Source organism: Dromaius novaehollandiae, chromosome 11 (genome assembly GCF_036370855.1).
Source record: "Dromaius novaehollandiae isolate bDroNov1 chromosome 11, bDroNov1.hap1, whole genome shotgun sequence".
Classification (NCBI taxonomy): Eukaryota; Metazoa; Chordata; class Aves; order Casuariiformes; family Dromaiidae; genus Dromaius; species Dromaius novaehollandiae.
The window spans coordinates 6,033,377-6,052,241 of NC_088108.1; the positions used below are offsets into that span (position 1 = coordinate 6,033,377).

An 18,865-nucleotide genomic window follows, 5' to 3' on the forward strand; every position below is an offset into this window, starting at 1 on the left:
CGGCATCTCCCCGATCATCTTGGCCAGGGCTTCTGGGAAGCGGGAGTGTGGTCCCAAGGTTGGGGTGTGCCTGAGCTTGGGCAGTTTCATCTCAGGATCCGCTTGCTGGTAGAAGCAGCTTGTTCATAGCTGTGTTCAGCTGTGGAGATAAGTACAGGCTTGAAATGCCTTTTGCCCTTTTAGTCTTGGTGCCGTGTATAGAAATTCCTTTGAGTCCTGCAACTGGAACAGAAAAGCTGCATGCATGATAAATGAATGTGTTACAACATGCCAAGGCTCTTCCTCGAAGAGTGGTTTCCTCTAGAACGCAAGGTTTACTGCAGTCGCTCGACAATGTCTCGGGATGTCTTTGGAATTGAAAGTGCTGGTTTTTGTTAAGACAAAACCAGCTCGCTGCCATCCCTGCACCCTTGCTGCAGTCCGCGGGGGGGATGCTTTTGCCTATGGGCTAGCGCAGGCTGGCAGCAGGAGTGCAGGGCTGAGGGGTGCAGCGAGCTTAACAGCTGCACTTCTCTCTCCAACTTTCTGCTGTGCATGATGCTTAGTAACGCAGAATAACAAAAATGGGCTGAGAAGTGGTGACTTTCTCTGTTAGTTTTGGTATGTTTCTTCCATGATTTTAATAGCAACTAGGATGTAATTTTCACTCACGCGCCTGTCTGGACAGTTAGTCACCCTTGCTTGTTGTAGGTCGTCTGTGCTGCAGCTGGGGGAAGAGAGAGCTTAAGGAGGGAAAATGTGAGTGTAAAGAAACTGTCTGGTAGCGGCTCTCCAGAGCAGGAATGATACTTGATGCTCATCTTAATGCTCTTGGGAAGAATTGGATTTCAAGTGGATGTCCCTTTAATTTAGGACTGCTAATAGTGCCAGGAGCTGGCATTTGCAACTATGTTGGATGTGATTTAGCTGTACTTGTGCTCGTTCTGATGGGGGAAGCATCTAAGTGTTAACTGTAAGTAAGAATGCAAAAACGCTTCTGTTGTCAGGCTGAGGAGGGGCCTGTGTGAGTAGGGCCTTACCGGAAAGGGGACCTGTGCTGACTTGTCTTTGCTGCCTGTTCTGCTGAAATCCTTTTTCCAGGCAAAATAGGAATCTCCTTGGAAAGAGAGGGTTAGAGAAAGATTTTAAAGCTCAGTGTTTGAAAGCCGAGAGATGCGGGACCTCCTCTACGCCTGCTGCCATCAAGGGGACCTATCATGGCTCAGTGAAACTTTGGGGTCAGCTGTGGAGCTGTTGTGCTGCCCAGAAGAGCGAAGTGCTAAGAGCTCAGCTCGGAGTCTGAAAAACTCAAAGGAGCAAAAATGCAGTCGGATATGGTAAAGGAGGGAAACCATGAGCAAAAACAGAGAAATGACTGAGCTGTAGGGCTGTTCGATGTCCTGCTCCAGGAGCCATCCTCTTCTTTCTATATAGCTATAGAGCAGTAGAGGGTCTACAAACTGCAATACAGTATTTTTAGGACAGTACTATTTAGCCCTTGTTATGCTGTGCACAGCTTGCTCCATATCACATGACAGTGTCGGGAGCCCTCGGAAGAGAGGCTGCCAAGCCTTGCTGCGTGTTTTCTCGAGTGCAGCTGTACATTATGAGTGTCAGCAGAACCAAAGGTAAATCTGTTACAGTGAAGAGCGGGGGAAGCTGTGCTACTGCGTACTGTGGGCTCGAGATAGGAGGAGGGAATGTGGTTCTGTATTTTGGAAGCTTGTTCATTCAGCTGAGGGTGGAAAACTGGGATCTCTTTCAAAAATGAACCTTGGAGCCAGGTGCCTGCTGTCGGTCTCAGCCAGGGTAGGCAGTTTGCTAGTAGGTGAACACCTTGGGAGAGGAGGGGCATGGCTGTGGTTTCCCCCCATCCCCGTGCTCCAATTGCTAAGCTATTATATAAAAACTGGACTGACCTCCTTCACTGTGTACTTTTCAACAAGAAAAGAGACTTTTGTTATGGTTCAAAAGGGTGTTTTTGAGTTCCTGCCAAGGTGGGTTCCAACCAGTGCACCAGGCAGTGTTGGGATTTTGGTTCAGCTGTGATGCTCTGTGTTTAATGGGTAGATCAAAAGCAGCAAACAGCCAGGCTGGGTGGCAGTGGAAACCAAAGTCCCTTTTTAAGACATGCATTCGCTGTTGCTCAGGATGGCACAGAGAGCCTGGAGAGGGGCATGGTAACAGACTCAAAGGACAAGCCTGCTTCCTTGCTAGCATTCCCCTTGGTGAGCGCTGCCCCGTGGAGCCGAGGGTGAGGCAGACGGCAGCTTGAGTTCACATGCTGTATTTTATATCTGTGTTCTGTGCGTTGTTGCAAGACTTGCTGTTGTGTCCTGGCCGGGGGGGAGTTAATACTGGAAGGTCTCACACTGCAATCCAGAAGATAGGAAGGGGGAGAGGGTGGAGGAATGAGGTCATTAAAGACCTATCTGTATGAATTAGGCAATGACAGCTGAAAACCTTATCACCCTGGGGCTACTTTAAAAACAAGCGTATCTTGCAAATAGGCTCAGTTTAGGATCTTTGTTAGCTGGTGGGGAATTTTTAATAAGCGCGAATGCCAGTTATCATGAGATAATCTATCTTCCACCCAAATTAGACTTTTTTTTTTTTTTTTTTTTTTGGTCCCTCAGCTATCTTTGTACATTCAACATGTTGTTGTGCACTTGACTTGGAAGAACTGGATGGTGGGGGGGAAGCAAGTCGTTTTATTTTGCCTTGTCTTGGGAGGCCATCTGCCAAATGAGATGCCTGGTATGACTTTTTCAGGGTAATTGACAAGAAAATAGCCTTTCAAAAAAAGGAATCGTTAGGAACGGCACACTAGCAGTGAACCATTTTGTTTCTGAACAATTCCTTTAGGTACAGTTTTGGTCTGTTGAAGCTGAGTATCGCAGTCAATGAGGGATTCGCTGGCCCAGTGCTGAAAGGGGAAGCCCTGGCCTAACTGAAGGCATGGGAATTTTTCCACTGATTCCAGCAATATCAGGACTTGACCCAAAGTCGTAACAGTTTTGAGGTGTGCAAAATTTATTGCTGGAGTTTTGCCCTGAGAAAGGAGGAGAATTTACTAGACTAGCAGTTGAAGTTCTGCCTCACTGAAGTGTGAAGAACAAGCTGGTTCTATGTCCTGTCGCTTTGCAGTGTGAGAATCTGCTGGTAGAAATCAGGTACTTCTTACAGGGAGGTAACCTGCTGGTCAAGGTACCTTACTTTAAATGTAGCCAGGAGACTTTGGAATGGGTGCAAGAACTGCAACAGTGTAGAAGGACGCTCCTGAATACTCACCCTGGTCCTGTGAGTGAAGGCACTAGAGCATTCCTCATCCTTGAAGGACCATCTGACTTTTTGGGTGGTTGGAGGGGAGAGGGAGAGAAAGAGGGAGGATGTTAAAACCTTCCCTACGCTATTTTGGCCGCAGTACCTTTCCCTCACAAGAACAAACACCGTGATAAATTCCACATTTCCAAGTGTTCCCTATTACTGTGCTGTACGCCCCCCTTCTGCCTGCACAGCAGGGCTTGTGCCTAACCTGGCTCGGCTTTCTGCTCGGCTGTGGAATCTTGTCTGCTTTGTGCTGCCGGCAGCTCCTGGAGCACAGGCTGAGACCCCTGCGCCAGGACGCAGCAAGGAGGCTGCCAGGACAACATGATACCATGCTCCATTGCATGGAGCAAGATAACCTGCCTTTATTACATTATTCTTATTTTTTTTTTTTTAAGTCTTTATTATTGTAGATAAGGAAGGGGAGATCCTTCCCACCACTGGTTAGGGATGTGAGAGAAGAGGAACTGATGTACAGGAGTGTTTCAAACAGTAAGTTCAGATACTCCCTCCATTCCCTCTCTTCAAATAGCACTTTAGAAAGAGGGGAGCATCCCTTGCATTCTCCAGACTTCAGACTGCCCTAAATGATTTCTGTAGTTAACTTCTGATTTGTAGCATGTCCTTCAGCAGTTTATTTGAGCCCTGCAGCTGTGACCATAAACTTGCCAGACTAGATGGTCATGATTCTCGGAATCAAGAATTGGAAGCAAATTTTTTTAGTTCACATCAATATTTGCAAATATTTGATGCTTCTGTGAATGCAGCTCCCTGGAACATAACATAAAGATCAAAGACAACGATACCAGCCAAAGTATCATCACTTAAATTAAGAGGGATAGTTGTGAAAATCTGTTTTCTGTTTTTCTCCCATTTTCCATTCTTCAGATGTAAGAGTTGAAGTAGATAATGAGAGCTTTAGTGGCTGGAAGAAGAACGTGCTACAGTTCCATGAGGACAGAAAGATGGTCCTGTCCTTCACAGAAAATACAGACTGAGAGTCAAGCCTCACTCTATTATCTAGGTTACCTTTCCAATCCATTAGACCAGGCAAAATTTTGTCCTTGCACTTGGTCTAGACAATCTAATGTTTTTTCCTGGTTAGAATCATCTCCAGCCAAAAATATCATCCTAGTGTCATCCTAATATATATGATCTTCTTGTTTTTTAAGGTTTTGTAGTCTAGTCGTTAGCATAATCTAATTTATATTCCTATTTTTAATTGAGATCAATAATTAATTTTGTTTGAACAACCAGTTTTGTGCTCTGTTGTCAAAGGGTGGTGAATGGTATTGTCTGTGTTCTTCAAAGAGACTTTATAATTCACACAAGCCAATGTTCATCTTGCCTAGACAGAGGGATATGTCTTCATCAGTGCAACTCTTCAGAGATCAGAAGTACCAGGAGCTTAAAGGGCAGTGTATCGATGAGAGACGGCTCTTTGAAGACCCGGAGTTTCCAGCCTCAGATGAGTCCCTTTTCTATACAAGGGCCCCACCAAGGAAAGTTGAATGGAAGCGCCCAAAGGTAAGTGACACCTTGTGATGAGGGGCTGTCTGTATTGCTCCACTCCTGCTGACTCCTCAGTGCTAGAACACCATTTGTGAGTCTATTCTCCCTCCTCTTTCCCCTGCATTTCTTGTCAGTGTTTGATTCAGACAGCAGCCCCTCTGTGTCACGCTGCTGTCCAAAACAAAAGTCGTACTTTACTGTGTAACGATAAAAGAAAGGAAGCGTTCTGCACGGCATACTCGTGCTTTTTACTGTTGCCAGCTCTCTAATAACAAGCAACAAGGTGAGGTGATTCCAGTCTTAGCACTATTTAAATCAGCACTCTGTGTTTAATTGGAAATACTTATCTGTAATAAATTGGTCAATGCAGGACTGTAATGTGGGACTAAATTCTTAATTTGCTGGGTCAGTGTGCAGGTACATACCTCTTTAGGTTGCTGTGTTGACAGAAGAAATTCAGTAATGCGTTAAGATTTCTTGGCGGAGGTTTCTGTTCCATACTCATATCTTCTGAGAACCCTACTGTGTAGGCACAGTAATTGCAATATAAGATCAGAGCTTTAACTATCATATCTAATGTATTTTCCCTAAATATGTCTAATGTCAAATTTAGTTTGGTTTTTTTTTAAAGGAAGCTATAACCTGTGCAAAAAATACTGTAGGAAATTAGATCTTATCAACTGAACAGATACCATCTTCCTGCCTGAAATGCTAGAGACAACTCAGATAATCTTGAGGGAAGATCTGTTCATCATTATAGCTCTCTACATGTTCTCAGAGTAACTCGTGCTTTATTAAAATATATGGGGAGCACAGACCTCATAGTAGCAAGGGGAAGTTTCTCTGATCTTGGATAGCTGGCTAGGTGGTTTGTACGTTTAAACATATGGTTAGGAATTTTTCTTAGAGGGAGAGAGTAGCAAAGAGAAGAGCCACAGTCTGCCCAGTGAGGGGGCTATATGATCCAGCAAATAGCCAGGCACCATCAGTGAAGTGGTCTCCCTACACCAAAAAACTTTTGGGGTATTAATAAGTGCCACCAACAGAATGAGTTGAGAATCCTCATTATCAGCACATATCCACTTTCAGCTCAGAGCAAATGGTTTTGTTTCCTTCTGTGGAGAGCTAACCCGTGCTTCTAGAATCTGTTGTTTTGCTCTACACAGTGCAAAAAATAAGAAAATCATGTGTGTGCAGTTGGTTTTGGCTCCCAAATTTGCTTTGTGTATCAACTGTACTGGAACCACAAAGCCCAGCTATATACAGTCTTTAGTGGGTTTGGAAGGCTTCTGAAGTGGAAGGCAGGAGGCCCACCTAGGGGCTCCCAGGCTACTCCCAGGGAGAGCTCAGCTACACAGACGTGCTTTGAGCACCTTTAGGATGGAACAGATCAAGCTGATCCAGAGAAAAGATGCTGTCCCCAAGAGGTGCGTATGAAATCCTTCATTCTGTACTGAACTGAGTTTACATTGAAGCCCTCTTCCTCTGCTGTGTTTCAGAGAGGTTTTGGTAACACCTTAACAGCAAGGGTTGTCTGGAGTGATTGGAGGGTTTTCCTTTATCGATTGACATCAGCTCTGGTCTCTGTGTGCCTATGCTGAAGTTACAGTGCATTTTGCCATTGATTTCTATAAAACCTGGATTTCGCTACCAACAACTTCATATGCAAAGTGAACAGCTATTGTCTGCACTCAGCCAATAATGCTTGTGTCTATCTGCCATCTTTATTAGCATCTTAACAGGAACCAATTATCATATCATTCTTATCTCGTGCGTAATTCACATTTTAACCTGTTAATGTTACTTGTTTTTGGGGTCTGCTAATTGGTTTGCTCTGAGGTTTTATGCATCACATATCTTGTATTTCTAAAACAATTCACAGCCATGAGCAAATAATTTAGAGGAACATAAAATCATTCTCAGCTCTGACCATGTGGCTTTTCATCAGAGTGTAACCTGTTCTCATATGCCGACAAGCGTAGTGAAGAGGAGAAAGAAAGCCTCTTAGCCAGATGCACACAGTGTTTTTTGTCCTTGAGCGTGAAGAATTTGGCCTCAACCTTATCCACTGTTGGGATTAGGCTTAATCTTCTGGAAGCACAAACTTGGGTGGCTTTTCCTAGAAAACTCAATGCCAACGACAACATGATCGACTTCACACATGGACGGAACTGTCCCTTGTCCTCTGTGACAAGGGGAGGTAGATGAGGCTGACCAAGGCTGCTCTGTACTTGCCAGGATGGTGTTAGACTCCTTTCTTAGTGGTGTTAATTTCTCCTGGCAGCTTGAATACTGACGTTTCAGTTAGCAGAGCAAAAGTTGCTTTTCTGCTTCTGGTCTTAATTTTCCAAGTAAGAGGTGAGACTGAAGAACAGGGAGAGTGAAAATAACCCCAATACCAATTTGGAATAAATGCAGGCATTCCAAAGTCTTTGGGTTTATTTTATTTCTTTAGTGCTTTCCTGTTTACTGGAGCCTTTCCTCCCCTCCCAGAAGAGGAAATACCATGAAACCACTCACAACGAGGTCAGGGAAGGGCTTTGTACCTCCTAAGAGATGTGAAGCAAGAGCTAGACTCAAGGCAAGGATGCCATTTTAAGCCATTCTTTTGTGCTGCCCTAAAACTGTGCTTCTCTTGTTCTCCTTCCTTGCTCCAGGGTACAAATGCCCTCAGGGACCAACCAGAGCTGCTTCTGCACTTTTGTAGAGAATAGCTAGAGTACCCCAGCCCTGCCCTTCTGGGGTAGGGGTGGGAGAGGGAGTAGATGGCTGAGGAGGTCGTAGAAGGCTGCCTGTAGTCTCATGGTGGGCCTGGAAAAACATCTTAAGAGAGAGGGGCTTATCTTTATGTAGCGGAGCAAAGCTGAGGATCTACCTCACCAACAACTGTTCATGGATTATGTCCTCTCTGCTACCTGGAACAATATTGTACTTAAAGTTGCTGAATGCCTAACTGTCCTTTGGACGGATGGCTTTTCCAGAGTGTTTCTTTTCTGGAGAGAAAAATGGCCTTGCAATATGAGAGAAAGACGGGGGCCAGAGCTGTCAACTGCAGAGACAGATGCTGAGCAGTTCATTTGGCCAACCTGCCTCCCCGACTCATCCAGGAATTACTGCTGTTGCTCCCTGCCTCCACCCTGCGCACCCCCCACCCCTGCCCCGATGTGTGCAACACCTTCAGTGTGAAGGAGCTAAATGATGATACCGTTAGTCCTATTCTGCTTCTGTCTAGTTATGCAGTGGTACCTGCGTAGCCCGCCCAGATGCTTGTACCTGTATGCTAGTATGAGCAAGCAGTTTTTTGCTTTGAAAAGCCATCTGTGAACCTGTCTGAGCAGCTGAGAAATGCTGCCCAGTGCCCACAGAGCTGGGAGCTGCTGCTGCAATTGCCGTCACTGATGCTGGTGTCCAAACAAGTATATTGGGATCTGGGAGTCCAAAGCTGAGGAGAAGCGAAAGCTCATGTTCTCGTTTCAGCTTGCAAATATGCTCACGGTTTGTTCAACCCCTAAATGGTTGGGTGTTGGCCAGACAGAACAAATGCTTAGGAAGCCGTGTCTTTATATTCAAAAGGTTATACTCTGCCCTGGTGGAGAGAGGAGTGTGTTAGTGAGAGAGAGAAAAGAGGAAGATGATGGAGAGTTTCTTCCCTCTTTATTTTCCTTCTTTCTTCTGCACCTGCAGTGCAAATATGTTTTGTTTGCTCATTCCAGTCAGACTTGCAGCAATAGGTCATTAGTAATCTCACATTAATTAGTTGTTATGTACTTTTAAACCCCTTTGGGAAAGGGAACGAAGTCAGGATGGTGTAACTTTTATGGCACCCCAGTATTAAGATGCTGGAGAACACAAAAGGCTGTGTGTAATTACAGTATGGCCTCTCTCGGATGACATGACTTTCCAGGGAGAAAGGCAGCTTGGAATTTCCTAATGGAAGGCTCACCCAGCAAACAAGAGGGATGCTCACAGCTCATGTGCAGTACTGGCTCTCGGTTTCTTTGGGTGCAATGTGGCGTGGTATGCAGTTGGCAGCCCAGGCTAGCAGGTTATGACTGAACACGGGAGCTTTTGTGCATGTTTGCCCATAATGATGTATTTTAATGCTGTGAAGTAAATTAACTCAAAAGATCTGTACCTGGGACATCTGCTAGAGCTGGCTGAAACGTGGAATGTAGATGCATGTTGTAGAAAACAGTACTCTGAAATTCCATTTTTTTATTCTAAATAGGGGAAAGAATTGTAAATGGCACATTCTGGCTTGAATGTGCCAGAAGATTTGCCTAAAAATTATTTCAGACCTTATTTTGCTTTGTTTCCATGTCATGTTACTTCATGACACTCTCCGCATCAGTGGTGTGTTATGAAATTAAAAAATTGTTTTTTCACTTCTGGAGAATAGTGAAATTCAATTTCACAGAAAAAAGCAGCTTTGTCAGAGTGACGTTTTCTGACAGAATCGTTGGTAGATGACTCTGGCGTCAGGCTCCCGGCTCCGCTTTCCCAGGCAGTCGGTGCCTGGCCCCCTGCCCGTAATGCCAGCTGCAGTGCCGGGGAAGGGAGCACTGTCCCTGCCAGCCGGGAGCATGGCCGTTTCATTGTCCAGCCCAGCGGAGTTTATGGACACTTCAGGCAGCACTTACCTTGCCCAAAATTTAGATGCTGATAATGAATGTTTGGTGTGAGCCAGCTGCCACCAGTTCCCATCGTAGGCACTGGAGAAGAATCAGTGGATTTAGAGTGGGATTCAGCTGACTCTGAGATCTCAGCTTCAGGCTGAGATGGGTCGTACCCTGCAAGTGCCTGGTCTCTGCTGAGCAGGAGTTCAGAGGGTGAACTCAGGTTTTGACAGCAGCGACACAAGTGTGCATGAGCTTCCCAGAGGTGCAGCATCTTCCAGAGCTCATCACTGTGCAGGAAGCCTCCTTGCTGCAACGTGCCCTTGAGAGGTACGTTTTTCTTTTTTCCCTCCTTAGCCCCCACACCACGTAGACAGGTGTTCGTACTGCTCCTGTGCTGTTCCAGGCTGCCACTGGGGGACAATGGAGTCGGCGTATTCCCACCTTCCCCTTGTAGTAGCAGCCCGTGCTCCCTTTGGATCCCATGAGAACTGAGGCATGTCCTTTCCTCTTCTGCATGCCCCACGCTGTCAGGTGGGCTCGGTGTCCCTCTGTTGTGTGGGCTGCTCAGAGCTGTCCCCGAGGCAGAAAGGTTTGTCTGTGGACAAGGCTATAGGAGGAGGGCTGTTTGAAAATGGCTCTGGAGGAATTTTTCTCACAGCCATTTTCAAGAAGTGCTTTTTAGAACCTAATGCAGAGTTGAAGGGCTCCCCTTTTCAGAGATGACACCAAGCCTTTTAAATCGAAAGCAATAATGTAAGACACAGACAAACACACCTGAAACTTTCTGTGGAAAAACATGCTGGTTTGTTAGAAAAAGAGGAACACCCCCACCCCACCCCCCCAGTGGCCATACACATTGGTGGACATTTTTTCCACCCATTGGGATTAGCATCTCAGTCCATCCTGCTGCTTCCCTGGGATTCCCTGGAGTTTTCATTCCCTCTGCCAGGCTGGTGCGGGGCTGGGGGCATAGGGGCCACTGTCCCCTGCAAGCAGGTAGGAGAAGCCTCTCTTCCCTGCCATCTTTGCTGGTCCTGGGATGTCCTCACCTGCCTGTCCTGGTTAATCCCTTGCTCAGGGCAAACACTGTTTCTGTGTGGTGGTCCTGGTCAGCACCAGCTTTTAGCAGCAAGCAGCTCTAGTGAAAACATCATAGAATTGCAATTACTGTGGGGAAAAGATGTTTTGTTTTTCTTACTTTGAACTAATGCCTGGGATTGTCTCAGTTTTGTCATTGGTGCCGTCCTAGAAGAAAGTATTAAATCTCAAGGACAACTTTGTTAGTGTTAAACAAATAGCAGTGATTTCTCCCAGTCAGGGCAGTCATCCATGCAGGGAAAGAGTGGATGAACTTGCTTCAAAGATCAGTGGCATGTTCTGGACTTATTCATAAAGGAAAATAATAGTCTGATCCAACAGAGTGAGAATCTTACGTGCTTTCCTGGATTCCCTGCCTGACCCTTTGTTTTATAAACCTTGTGCTCCCTTTGTCTGCAACTTTTCTTTATGAAAGGGATATTGTACCCTGGTGTCCTGGAAAGACAGAGTTGGTTCTTTTGGTAAGACAACACAGAAAGATGTTTTCTGAGAACACTGCTGAGCTGCTTCCCAAGAAACCCTCTTGTGTCCCAGACTACACAAAGGATTACTGCAGTGGTTGATTAAATCACTGCACCGGTGTTTGATTAAATTGCTATTAACTCACTGGTGCTGAAAGTCAGATATCTGACTGCAGGTGGGGAATTGCATGCTCATGGCCCACTGACTGCCCCATGCTCCTAAGAACACTGCATGCCATGGTCCCCATTCTCCACTCTTCTCACCAATTTTTCAATGCTTTCAGGGATTGTTATCGCCATGTAAGGGAAAAGGACTGGGAAATAAGGCACGGTGTGTTCAGGAGCAGTGCAGCGATGAGAATAAGTCGACCAGGTGTCTCCCACGTCTGCCCACTGGGGAATGTGGGACGAGCGGGTCGGTGGCTTGTCCAGGGCACTGCAGGCGGGTGAGGTGCTGGAGAGCTCAGCAGCTCTGGCTTCTGCACCTGCACCCATTTCTTCAAGGCAGTGGCAGCCGGCCTTTGCTCGCTTCTGACCAGTGGGAAAGGGGTCAGTTGTCTAAGGAGCTAAAACACCTTTGTATTTGCAAGTGCTGATTTGAGCCTTGGAACCGCCCCCCCCCCCATACCTGCCTCTAGAAGACTTTTGTGCTCCTTTGGAAGAGACAGCAGGCTTAGGGCTGTCTCTTAGGCTTAGGCTATGCCTGCCTGGGCATTTAGCCCAGGTTACTTTTACATGTTTTGCCTTAATGTCTTTTGTCCCATGTTTGCTCTCAGTGAGAGGATTTGGGGTCACAGGAAGCAGTCCTCCAGGAGGCTTAATAGTATCCCGATTCTCAGTGATAGCCTTATCGATTTTGTGGAATAACTGTTGTGAAAGACTTGGATGGCATTGCCTGGCACTAGGCTGTCAGGTGTAAACACGCCTGAGTTAAATGCTCCTCAGAGACGATGGGCTGGCTTCATCATTTGATCCCTCTGTCTCTTTTGTAAGCTGTATCACTGCAGTCTAAATCTGTTTTCTCATTTGACTGTCAACAAGACCGGAGACATCTGCTTGTGTTTGGGACTGCCTCTCTGAGTTCAGTAATGCATGCAGGAAAGGCACTGGAGAGGGATGTGTCCTGGCATACTGCGTCTGGGTTTGGGAGACTGTTGCACAGTGCACTGCAAGAACGGTTTCGGGGCAGGGGAGACCTGAGTGACAGCTCATCGCATCCTTGGATATCTGCCAGGATAGTGCCTGGGGGTAATCCAGCCAGGATCAGAGCTGGGGGAAGGTGGCGGGTGTGGAGATTACAGGGAAGTATGATAAACTGGTGTGACAAAGTGATGGGAACTCTTTACAGTTCAGTATAGTTACATTGCTGCCCTCTGTGTGACAAACTAATTTGATTGTAACAGCCTGTGTGAAGAGCGACACTTCACTGGCTTGTGGGACCCCCCCCCCCCCAAGCCCTCTTTGGGGCTGTAGCTCTTTAGTGATCACTTTTGCATGCAGATCTGAACATGCTTCCTTCTCCCTTTGGCATCTTCTTTCTGGTTAAGAATATTGGGAAAGACCAGAGCTCTCTCTTGATCTGGATAGAGATCCCTCCCCTCCCCTCCCCTCCCCTGCTCTGCAAAGCCCGCTAGACATCTTCAACCAGAAAAAACCTTTTTTTCTTTTCTTTTCTCTTTTTTTTTTCCCTCCTTTCCTCTCTCACCCCCTCTCTGTCCTACGCCCAGAATCGTCTCCGTTTCTCCATGGTCAGTGGCTAGTGACTCTTGGTGAAGTTCAGGTGAACAGAAGTTGTGAAGCCCTGTATGCTGTTGACATTTGCATTTGTACTTGTAATACAGGCACATGTGAAATGCCCCTGTCTGAGAGATGAGGCAATGTATTTCAGAGGGTGGTTATGAGCCTTCACCGAGCTTTAAAGGAGACTGGGAATTCTTTTATGTGCTTCGTAGCCTTGAACATAGAGAAGAATGTACGTGTGAATGTATGAAAGGAAACGAATACAAAAGGTGGCTTTGTATCGTAGGGTGTTGTGTGAGCCGCGCGCTGGTGTCTTGCAGCTTGTTTCTTTGTTGTGCTTCTGTGGGACGTGTTTGTAGGCAAAAGGGACAGTGGAAGACTTGGCCTTGCGCTAACATCAAAGTTTAACTGGCATCTTTTTTCTTTCTCTCACACCCCTATATTGTAACGCTGTGGCTGCTTTCCTCCGCGGAGAGACCAAGTGAGTCCGAGGTATCCACTGTAACCTCGTGTGTGTGACTTTGGGACACTGCACTCCATTACTGGTGCTCTGTGGGGCTTGGAGGGGATGATAGGATTTCCTACAGTCTTCATCGTTTTAACACACACTATTGTGTGCTGTAGTTAGCTGTGGTTACACATCAGTGCAATAACAGGGAGGCCATTTGCCATAGTTACCAGCAGTTTTACTTGCCATTGAAAGCAGGTTTGGCTTATGACCTTGTGCTCCGTATAGGAACCTCTTGCTCCCCACGACTGGTAAGATTAGGTCGGGTGTGTTTCTTCCCTAAACGTACATGTGTGCATATATAAAGGGAAGGCTTGGAGTGCACCTTAATTTTTACAGTAGACCATAAACCTTAGAGCCTGAAGGCTCTCCTAGAAAAGAGATATAAAAGGTCATGTGCAAAATAGGCTCTAATCTAAGTAGTCTAAACCTTTCATTGCTAAAGAAATATGAAATAAATTAAGAGCTATCCTCAAGGAAGAAATCTGCAGGACCTGGAAGATAATCAGAGAGGCCGATTGGAAAGTGTACGTACAAATACTAATTGTGTTGTTTAGGTTGAAATTGCGGAGGCAGGGAGAAGACAGTGTACTCGTCTGGATACGACGCAACCATTTGCAAGGGTGGAGGAGGTGGGGAGGGGACAACAACAGGTAGACGGGAAACCATCGGAAGAAAATTATTTTTAAATGATAGTAAATGATCTTTCCCTTCCTTGTTAGCTATGTATACAATGAACTGTGTACTCCATAACCTCCTGCAAGTGAAGTCTAGCACTGCTGAATGCTTGATTTGATAAAGTGCTACAGTGTCCTTGGTGTCTGATTATACCAAGCTTGGCCGCGGCCATCTGTCACTGTAATGCAGGTGTCAATCTGCCGAGGAGGAGTCGCCGCTTGCCAAGGGCTGGCTGCGGCAGCCCCCCGCGCTGGGAGCAAGGGCAGGCGGCTCCTGGCGAGGAAGGCGTTAAATCCGTCCCAGCTGTGGGAGCTCGCAGGTTGGCACAGCTCCCAAAGATGCATGTGGCAACACAAAAGCATGCTCTTCACGACGTTGCCCTAGCAACTGCACATTCACATGGCAGGGATTGGCAGCCACGTCCTGCAGAGGACTGTGCAGTTGCAATTAAGTCAAATTGTCTTCAGGTTGTTGGATTTAATTCTGAGCTGGAGGAGGGGCGGGGGGCAAGGGAAAGGTGATGGGGTGGGTGAACATTAGTGGTATTAACAATGCACTGCTACCCATCTGAGATCCTGGCGTAAGCAGGACTTGCATCATGCTGTATGTTTCTTTAAGGTTAAAATTAGTACTGGCAGTTTTGTTCTGAGCCTTGTTTTCTTGTTGGAGAGAGTAAAAAAAATTGCTTCAAGAGCTCTGGAGTTTGTTAGACACTTCGATAAAGCTGAGTTGGGGCTTTAGCAGAGTTAGCGATCTTGCATCCTGGTGAGTCCACAGACTGGAGCAGAAGGGCTTACAAGGGTCCCGAGGAGATGGGCTCCTAAGAGGAGGTATCCAAAAATGGAGGGGAAGGCCATTCAAATCCAGGTCAAAAGAAACCTTATCCTTAGTCTTTTACACTTATCCTGAGTCTATAGCTGCAGTTCTGGATCAGCTGGATTCAGAATCTGGTTGTTCTTGTTTCTGATTCAGTGAAATCATTTGATTTAGATGATTTTCACCAGCAGTGGGGAATGTAATGTTACAGTGCTCAGGTGAGGTGGGTTGTGTGTTATCCTGCTTCAGGAACTGCTGCTTGTTTTTACCCTGGAGTACTGAGACAGAGGTGTTTGACAATTTGGACCATGGGAGCAATACACGTGAATCCATTAAAATTAAAAGCATTATAAAATACTTAGCAGCGTCCTGGCATGGCTTCAGTATATTTAGATTAACATTTCCTATGCTTTAAAGCCAAATCTAATCAATGGCAGCAACATTTAACCAATGATTCTTTCCTTGCTTAAAATGGCTCCTGCAGCTGTTATTCAATATCTGTTACGAGGTCTTGATCTTGACTTTAGTTGCACTTCAGAAGATGTTTTTCAAGCCAACTTAATGTTCATGATAAGTCTAGGCAGTAAAGCCCTCTCTCCACGTGATGTGAACAACCAGGAATGTAAGGATTGGTAAAAGCGTCAGAGAAATAGTCTCAGGAAGCGCTGTGCTGTATGTTTTTTTTGTTTTTGTTTTTTCTTCCTGCTTCTGGAAAAAGCAAAAATACTAAACCATCAGCTTGAAGAAGCCAGATCTGGAGAGGATATTCAGATCTACGTGTTCTGGAAATATTAAGGATCGGAGAAGAGTAAGCTTCTAGCATTTAGTTTAGATAGTTATCATTTCATCTAGTGACTTATATCTGAAGAGATTTCAATTTATGTATCTGAAAATATATGTATACTAAAGTACAGGTACTTTGTGCTCACACAGATGGACTTAGTGAAACTGTGAAGGGTGTGTAAGCAGGCTTCTGTGTATGCTCTCTTGCTTATGTGAACACATCATGGTTAGGTTAGTTGGCTGGGAAATACCTGCAATCGTAATGATGTTTTCTTTCTGCTCTGATGTGGAACAAAAAGGGATCTATTGATATTTTTTGGTGGGAGGTTGGGGATGTGTGTGAGGACAGGCAGAAAAGCAACTCTCTCTGTTCCACTGTAGCCCAGTGATTTAAAATGTCACACGGGACCTTAGGGACCAAATCTGCACGTTGTTGCTTCTAATATATTCATGGGAATTGTCTTAGTGCACGGAATATTGATTATAGTGGGATGGAAATACTGGAATTTATGATAAAGAGTAATGTGGACCAGAGAAACCTTACTGGTGGAAATAATGGCAAAAACCCATGCTGCTCTGAGAGTGTCTTCCCCCTCCCACTGCAAGGTTTTATCGGATTGTCTCAGCTAGTTCTAACTTTAAACATCCTGTTGCTTCTGATGTATTGAGATGAGTTGATGCCTTTGAGAAATGGTCTTTCCAAGTGATGAGACATTGGCAGCTTCAAGCTTACTGTCATGGTTAGCAAGCATAGAGGAGATTCATTAAAAAAAAAGCATTTGATCTTAATACCTACTTTTTATTTTAGGATATTTTTTAAAAGAACCTCTTTGAATAAAAAAACTTCAAGGCTTGTATAACTGTATTGTAGAAAAATATAGACTGTGTTTGCAGCATGACTGAAATAAAAAGTGTGTTATTACTTTATAACTTACTTTCCTATCCTCTTGTATGGACAATGATGACAATGGTAATAACCTAAATGCATGTATTATATACTGATGTACACAGAGCAGGCAAGTAACTGGAATCCACTGGAACGTGAGTTTTTGTTCTTGCAACTGGGTCTCATAAAGAAGGTGATAATAGAGCATTGTCATTATTACTGCTACCCTAATATGATCCTGTAATCATTTTAAAGTTAGTAATAGTCCTGGGTGTTCCAACTAATTGGTCTTTTCAAGAAAAACTTTTTTTTGGGGGGGGGGGAGGGTTTTGATAGGGATTTTTTTTTGAGGTGGGGGGAAAATATTCAGTTGGAAAAAAAAAAAATTAATGACTGTTGCAGCTTTCCTCCAGATACACTAATAAACATGAAATGCTGCTTGAAATTTTCCTTGGAGGCGAGGAAACATTTTCCATCTGGAAGGGGACTTCCCCCTGCTGATATTCTAAGGTAGCTGGAATGGCATGTTCTGATGGTGTCCGGCCAAGTAATTCCCTGAAAACATTGTGGGCTTTGTTTTGTTTCTTTTTTACCATTATTATTTTTTCCTAAGATTTTGAGTTTTTCTCAGCAAATGCATCTCAAAAAGAAAATGACTTCTCCCTTTGCAAGGAAACATGCCTTTGGGTCCCCTCCTGTCTGCTCTCCTGGTATGACGTTTCTGTGCTCATATTATTTGCAGAGATAAAGGAAGCAAATCATCCGGGCAAATCATCTAAACTTCTGTTGTTTGTGATGCCTTAGTCAATGATCTACATGTTCTGAGGACAGTTATGCTGGGCTTTTCCAGCCTTTTTCTCCTAGTCTTTCTGTTTTAGGGCCTATTTTTAGGACTTTATCACCATAATTGCCCTAAGCGCTAAATAGGTCTGACATGGTGAGGGTACCAGAACATTTTCTTTGTCTCTAGCTCTTCCTATGGTGAAGTTGAGTTTGAGCTTTGAGTTGGGGGGAAAGGGGTGCCTCCCTGAGGAGGAAAGATGACGACCAAATGGATGTCATCCTTGTTTGACAGCAGAGTGCTCAGACTCTGCTGATGACTTGCAGCATCCCACTGGGTCATGGAAGACACTGTTGCTTCTGTATCTGGGATGTGCTGTGTCCTGTTGCCTCAGAAGTCAGACGCACAGAGCTGGCAGCCAAAGTGAGTTAAGAGCAGAAGGAGGGACCAGAACCTGATAATGCCCCTATTGCGTCCTGGCAGGTGAAGGTAGAGAGCTACATTGCTGTGCTCCATTCCTACAGCCATTGCCCTTACCCTGCCCAGAAATGACAAAGCTGTTTTGGGTGTGTGTGTGTTTGTTTGTCTTTTTTGGGGGGAGGGGGATGGAGAGTTTCACATCTGGGAGGAGCTTTTTCCAGGGGGCTGGAAAAGGAAGAAACAAATGTAGGAACATTTTTGTCCAGCCATGGAGGCTGAGGAAGGAATCCTATATGACCCTGATAACTTGGATCAATTTGAGGCAGAAACGTGCCCTTGCCAGATTTTTAGTGTTGCCTCTTCCAATTAGGATCGCTTTGTTTAGCTTGGATTTGAACAGGATGCTCTTTGCAGCAGTTTGGGCTTGGAACTGTGCCTGAGCCTCCAGATAATGCACTAGTTTACAGTGTATTGCATCCTCAAGGAGCACTGGGAAATAGGGATTGGGTAGCCCAGGGTGGAGTACACTCAGCAAATTTAAAATATGTTTCAGCAACTTTACATTGCTGAAAAACACTACAGTTGGGTGGACAGCAAGGTTCAAATGCTTAAAAAGGACACACATCAACAGAAAACAGGGTTTCTATCTACTGAGGCAGATTCTGGCCTGTGCGCCTCTCCCCATCTCATCCTGCCAGTAGCTCCATGAGGGGTTTGCACACAGAGCTGTGACAAGATCTTTGCAAATGCAGCTGACTAAACTTCGACATCAAACTGGCATTTAAGAGAGCAAATCTCACGCTAGCCATGTAAACCATGGCTGACAGCTCACAACGTCTCAGCAGCCTGGAGAAACTGGGAGACTCCAAAAGAGGCACCGAAGAGTATTCAATTTAATCTCCTGTGTTTAAGATTAACTTTCTTATTCATCTGTTCTTGTTGTTAGCTAGTCTCTTAGGGAGTAAACGCTCCTTTAAAGAGAGGGGAAACGCCTTTATTGCCTAAGTAAAGGAGACAGCTGCCACAAGGTATCCCTCCTCCAGTGCTTGAGGGCGCATTGTGCTGATCACAGTAAAAGAGGATGGGAGACCGTCCTGGGGCAAAGTACCTGGGCCTTGCCCACCTAGCTACTTCGTGCTGAGCGTGACACTGATGCTTTCACAGTGGCCGTGACATGCTCTGCTGCAAGTCCTGCCTCATCTTCCAGCAGCCACTTTAATTAGGGTTTATCATCAGAGGTTTGGGCTTGAAAATGCG

General features: G+C 45.4%; 1 protein-coding gene across 5 annotated transcripts in view; it reads left to right on the plus strand.

Annotated features, from left to right (window-relative positions):
• Positions 1 to 18,865, plus strand: part of CAPN6 (calpain 6) — a 68,046-nt gene that overhangs the window by 5,487 nt on the left and 43,694 nt on the right. Inside the window, exons 1-3 of one of the 5 annotated variants that reach the window (XM_026100383.2) lie at positions 1,590 to 1,607; positions 3,705 to 3,798; positions 4,659 to 4,833. In XM_026100383.2, coding sequence (XP_025956168.2) covers positions 4,669 to 4,833 — 165 coding nt within the window. In that variant the 5' untranslated portion in view covers positions 1,590 to 1,607; positions 3,705 to 3,798; positions 4,659 to 4,668. Of the gene's footprint in view, positions 1 to 822; positions 953 to 1,058; positions 1,608 to 3,704; positions 3,799 to 4,658; positions 4,834 to 18,865 lie in introns of those variants that run through there. The other 4 variants (XM_064518127.1, XM_064518128.1, XM_026100366.2 and 1 more) reach the window with 4 other exon arrangements.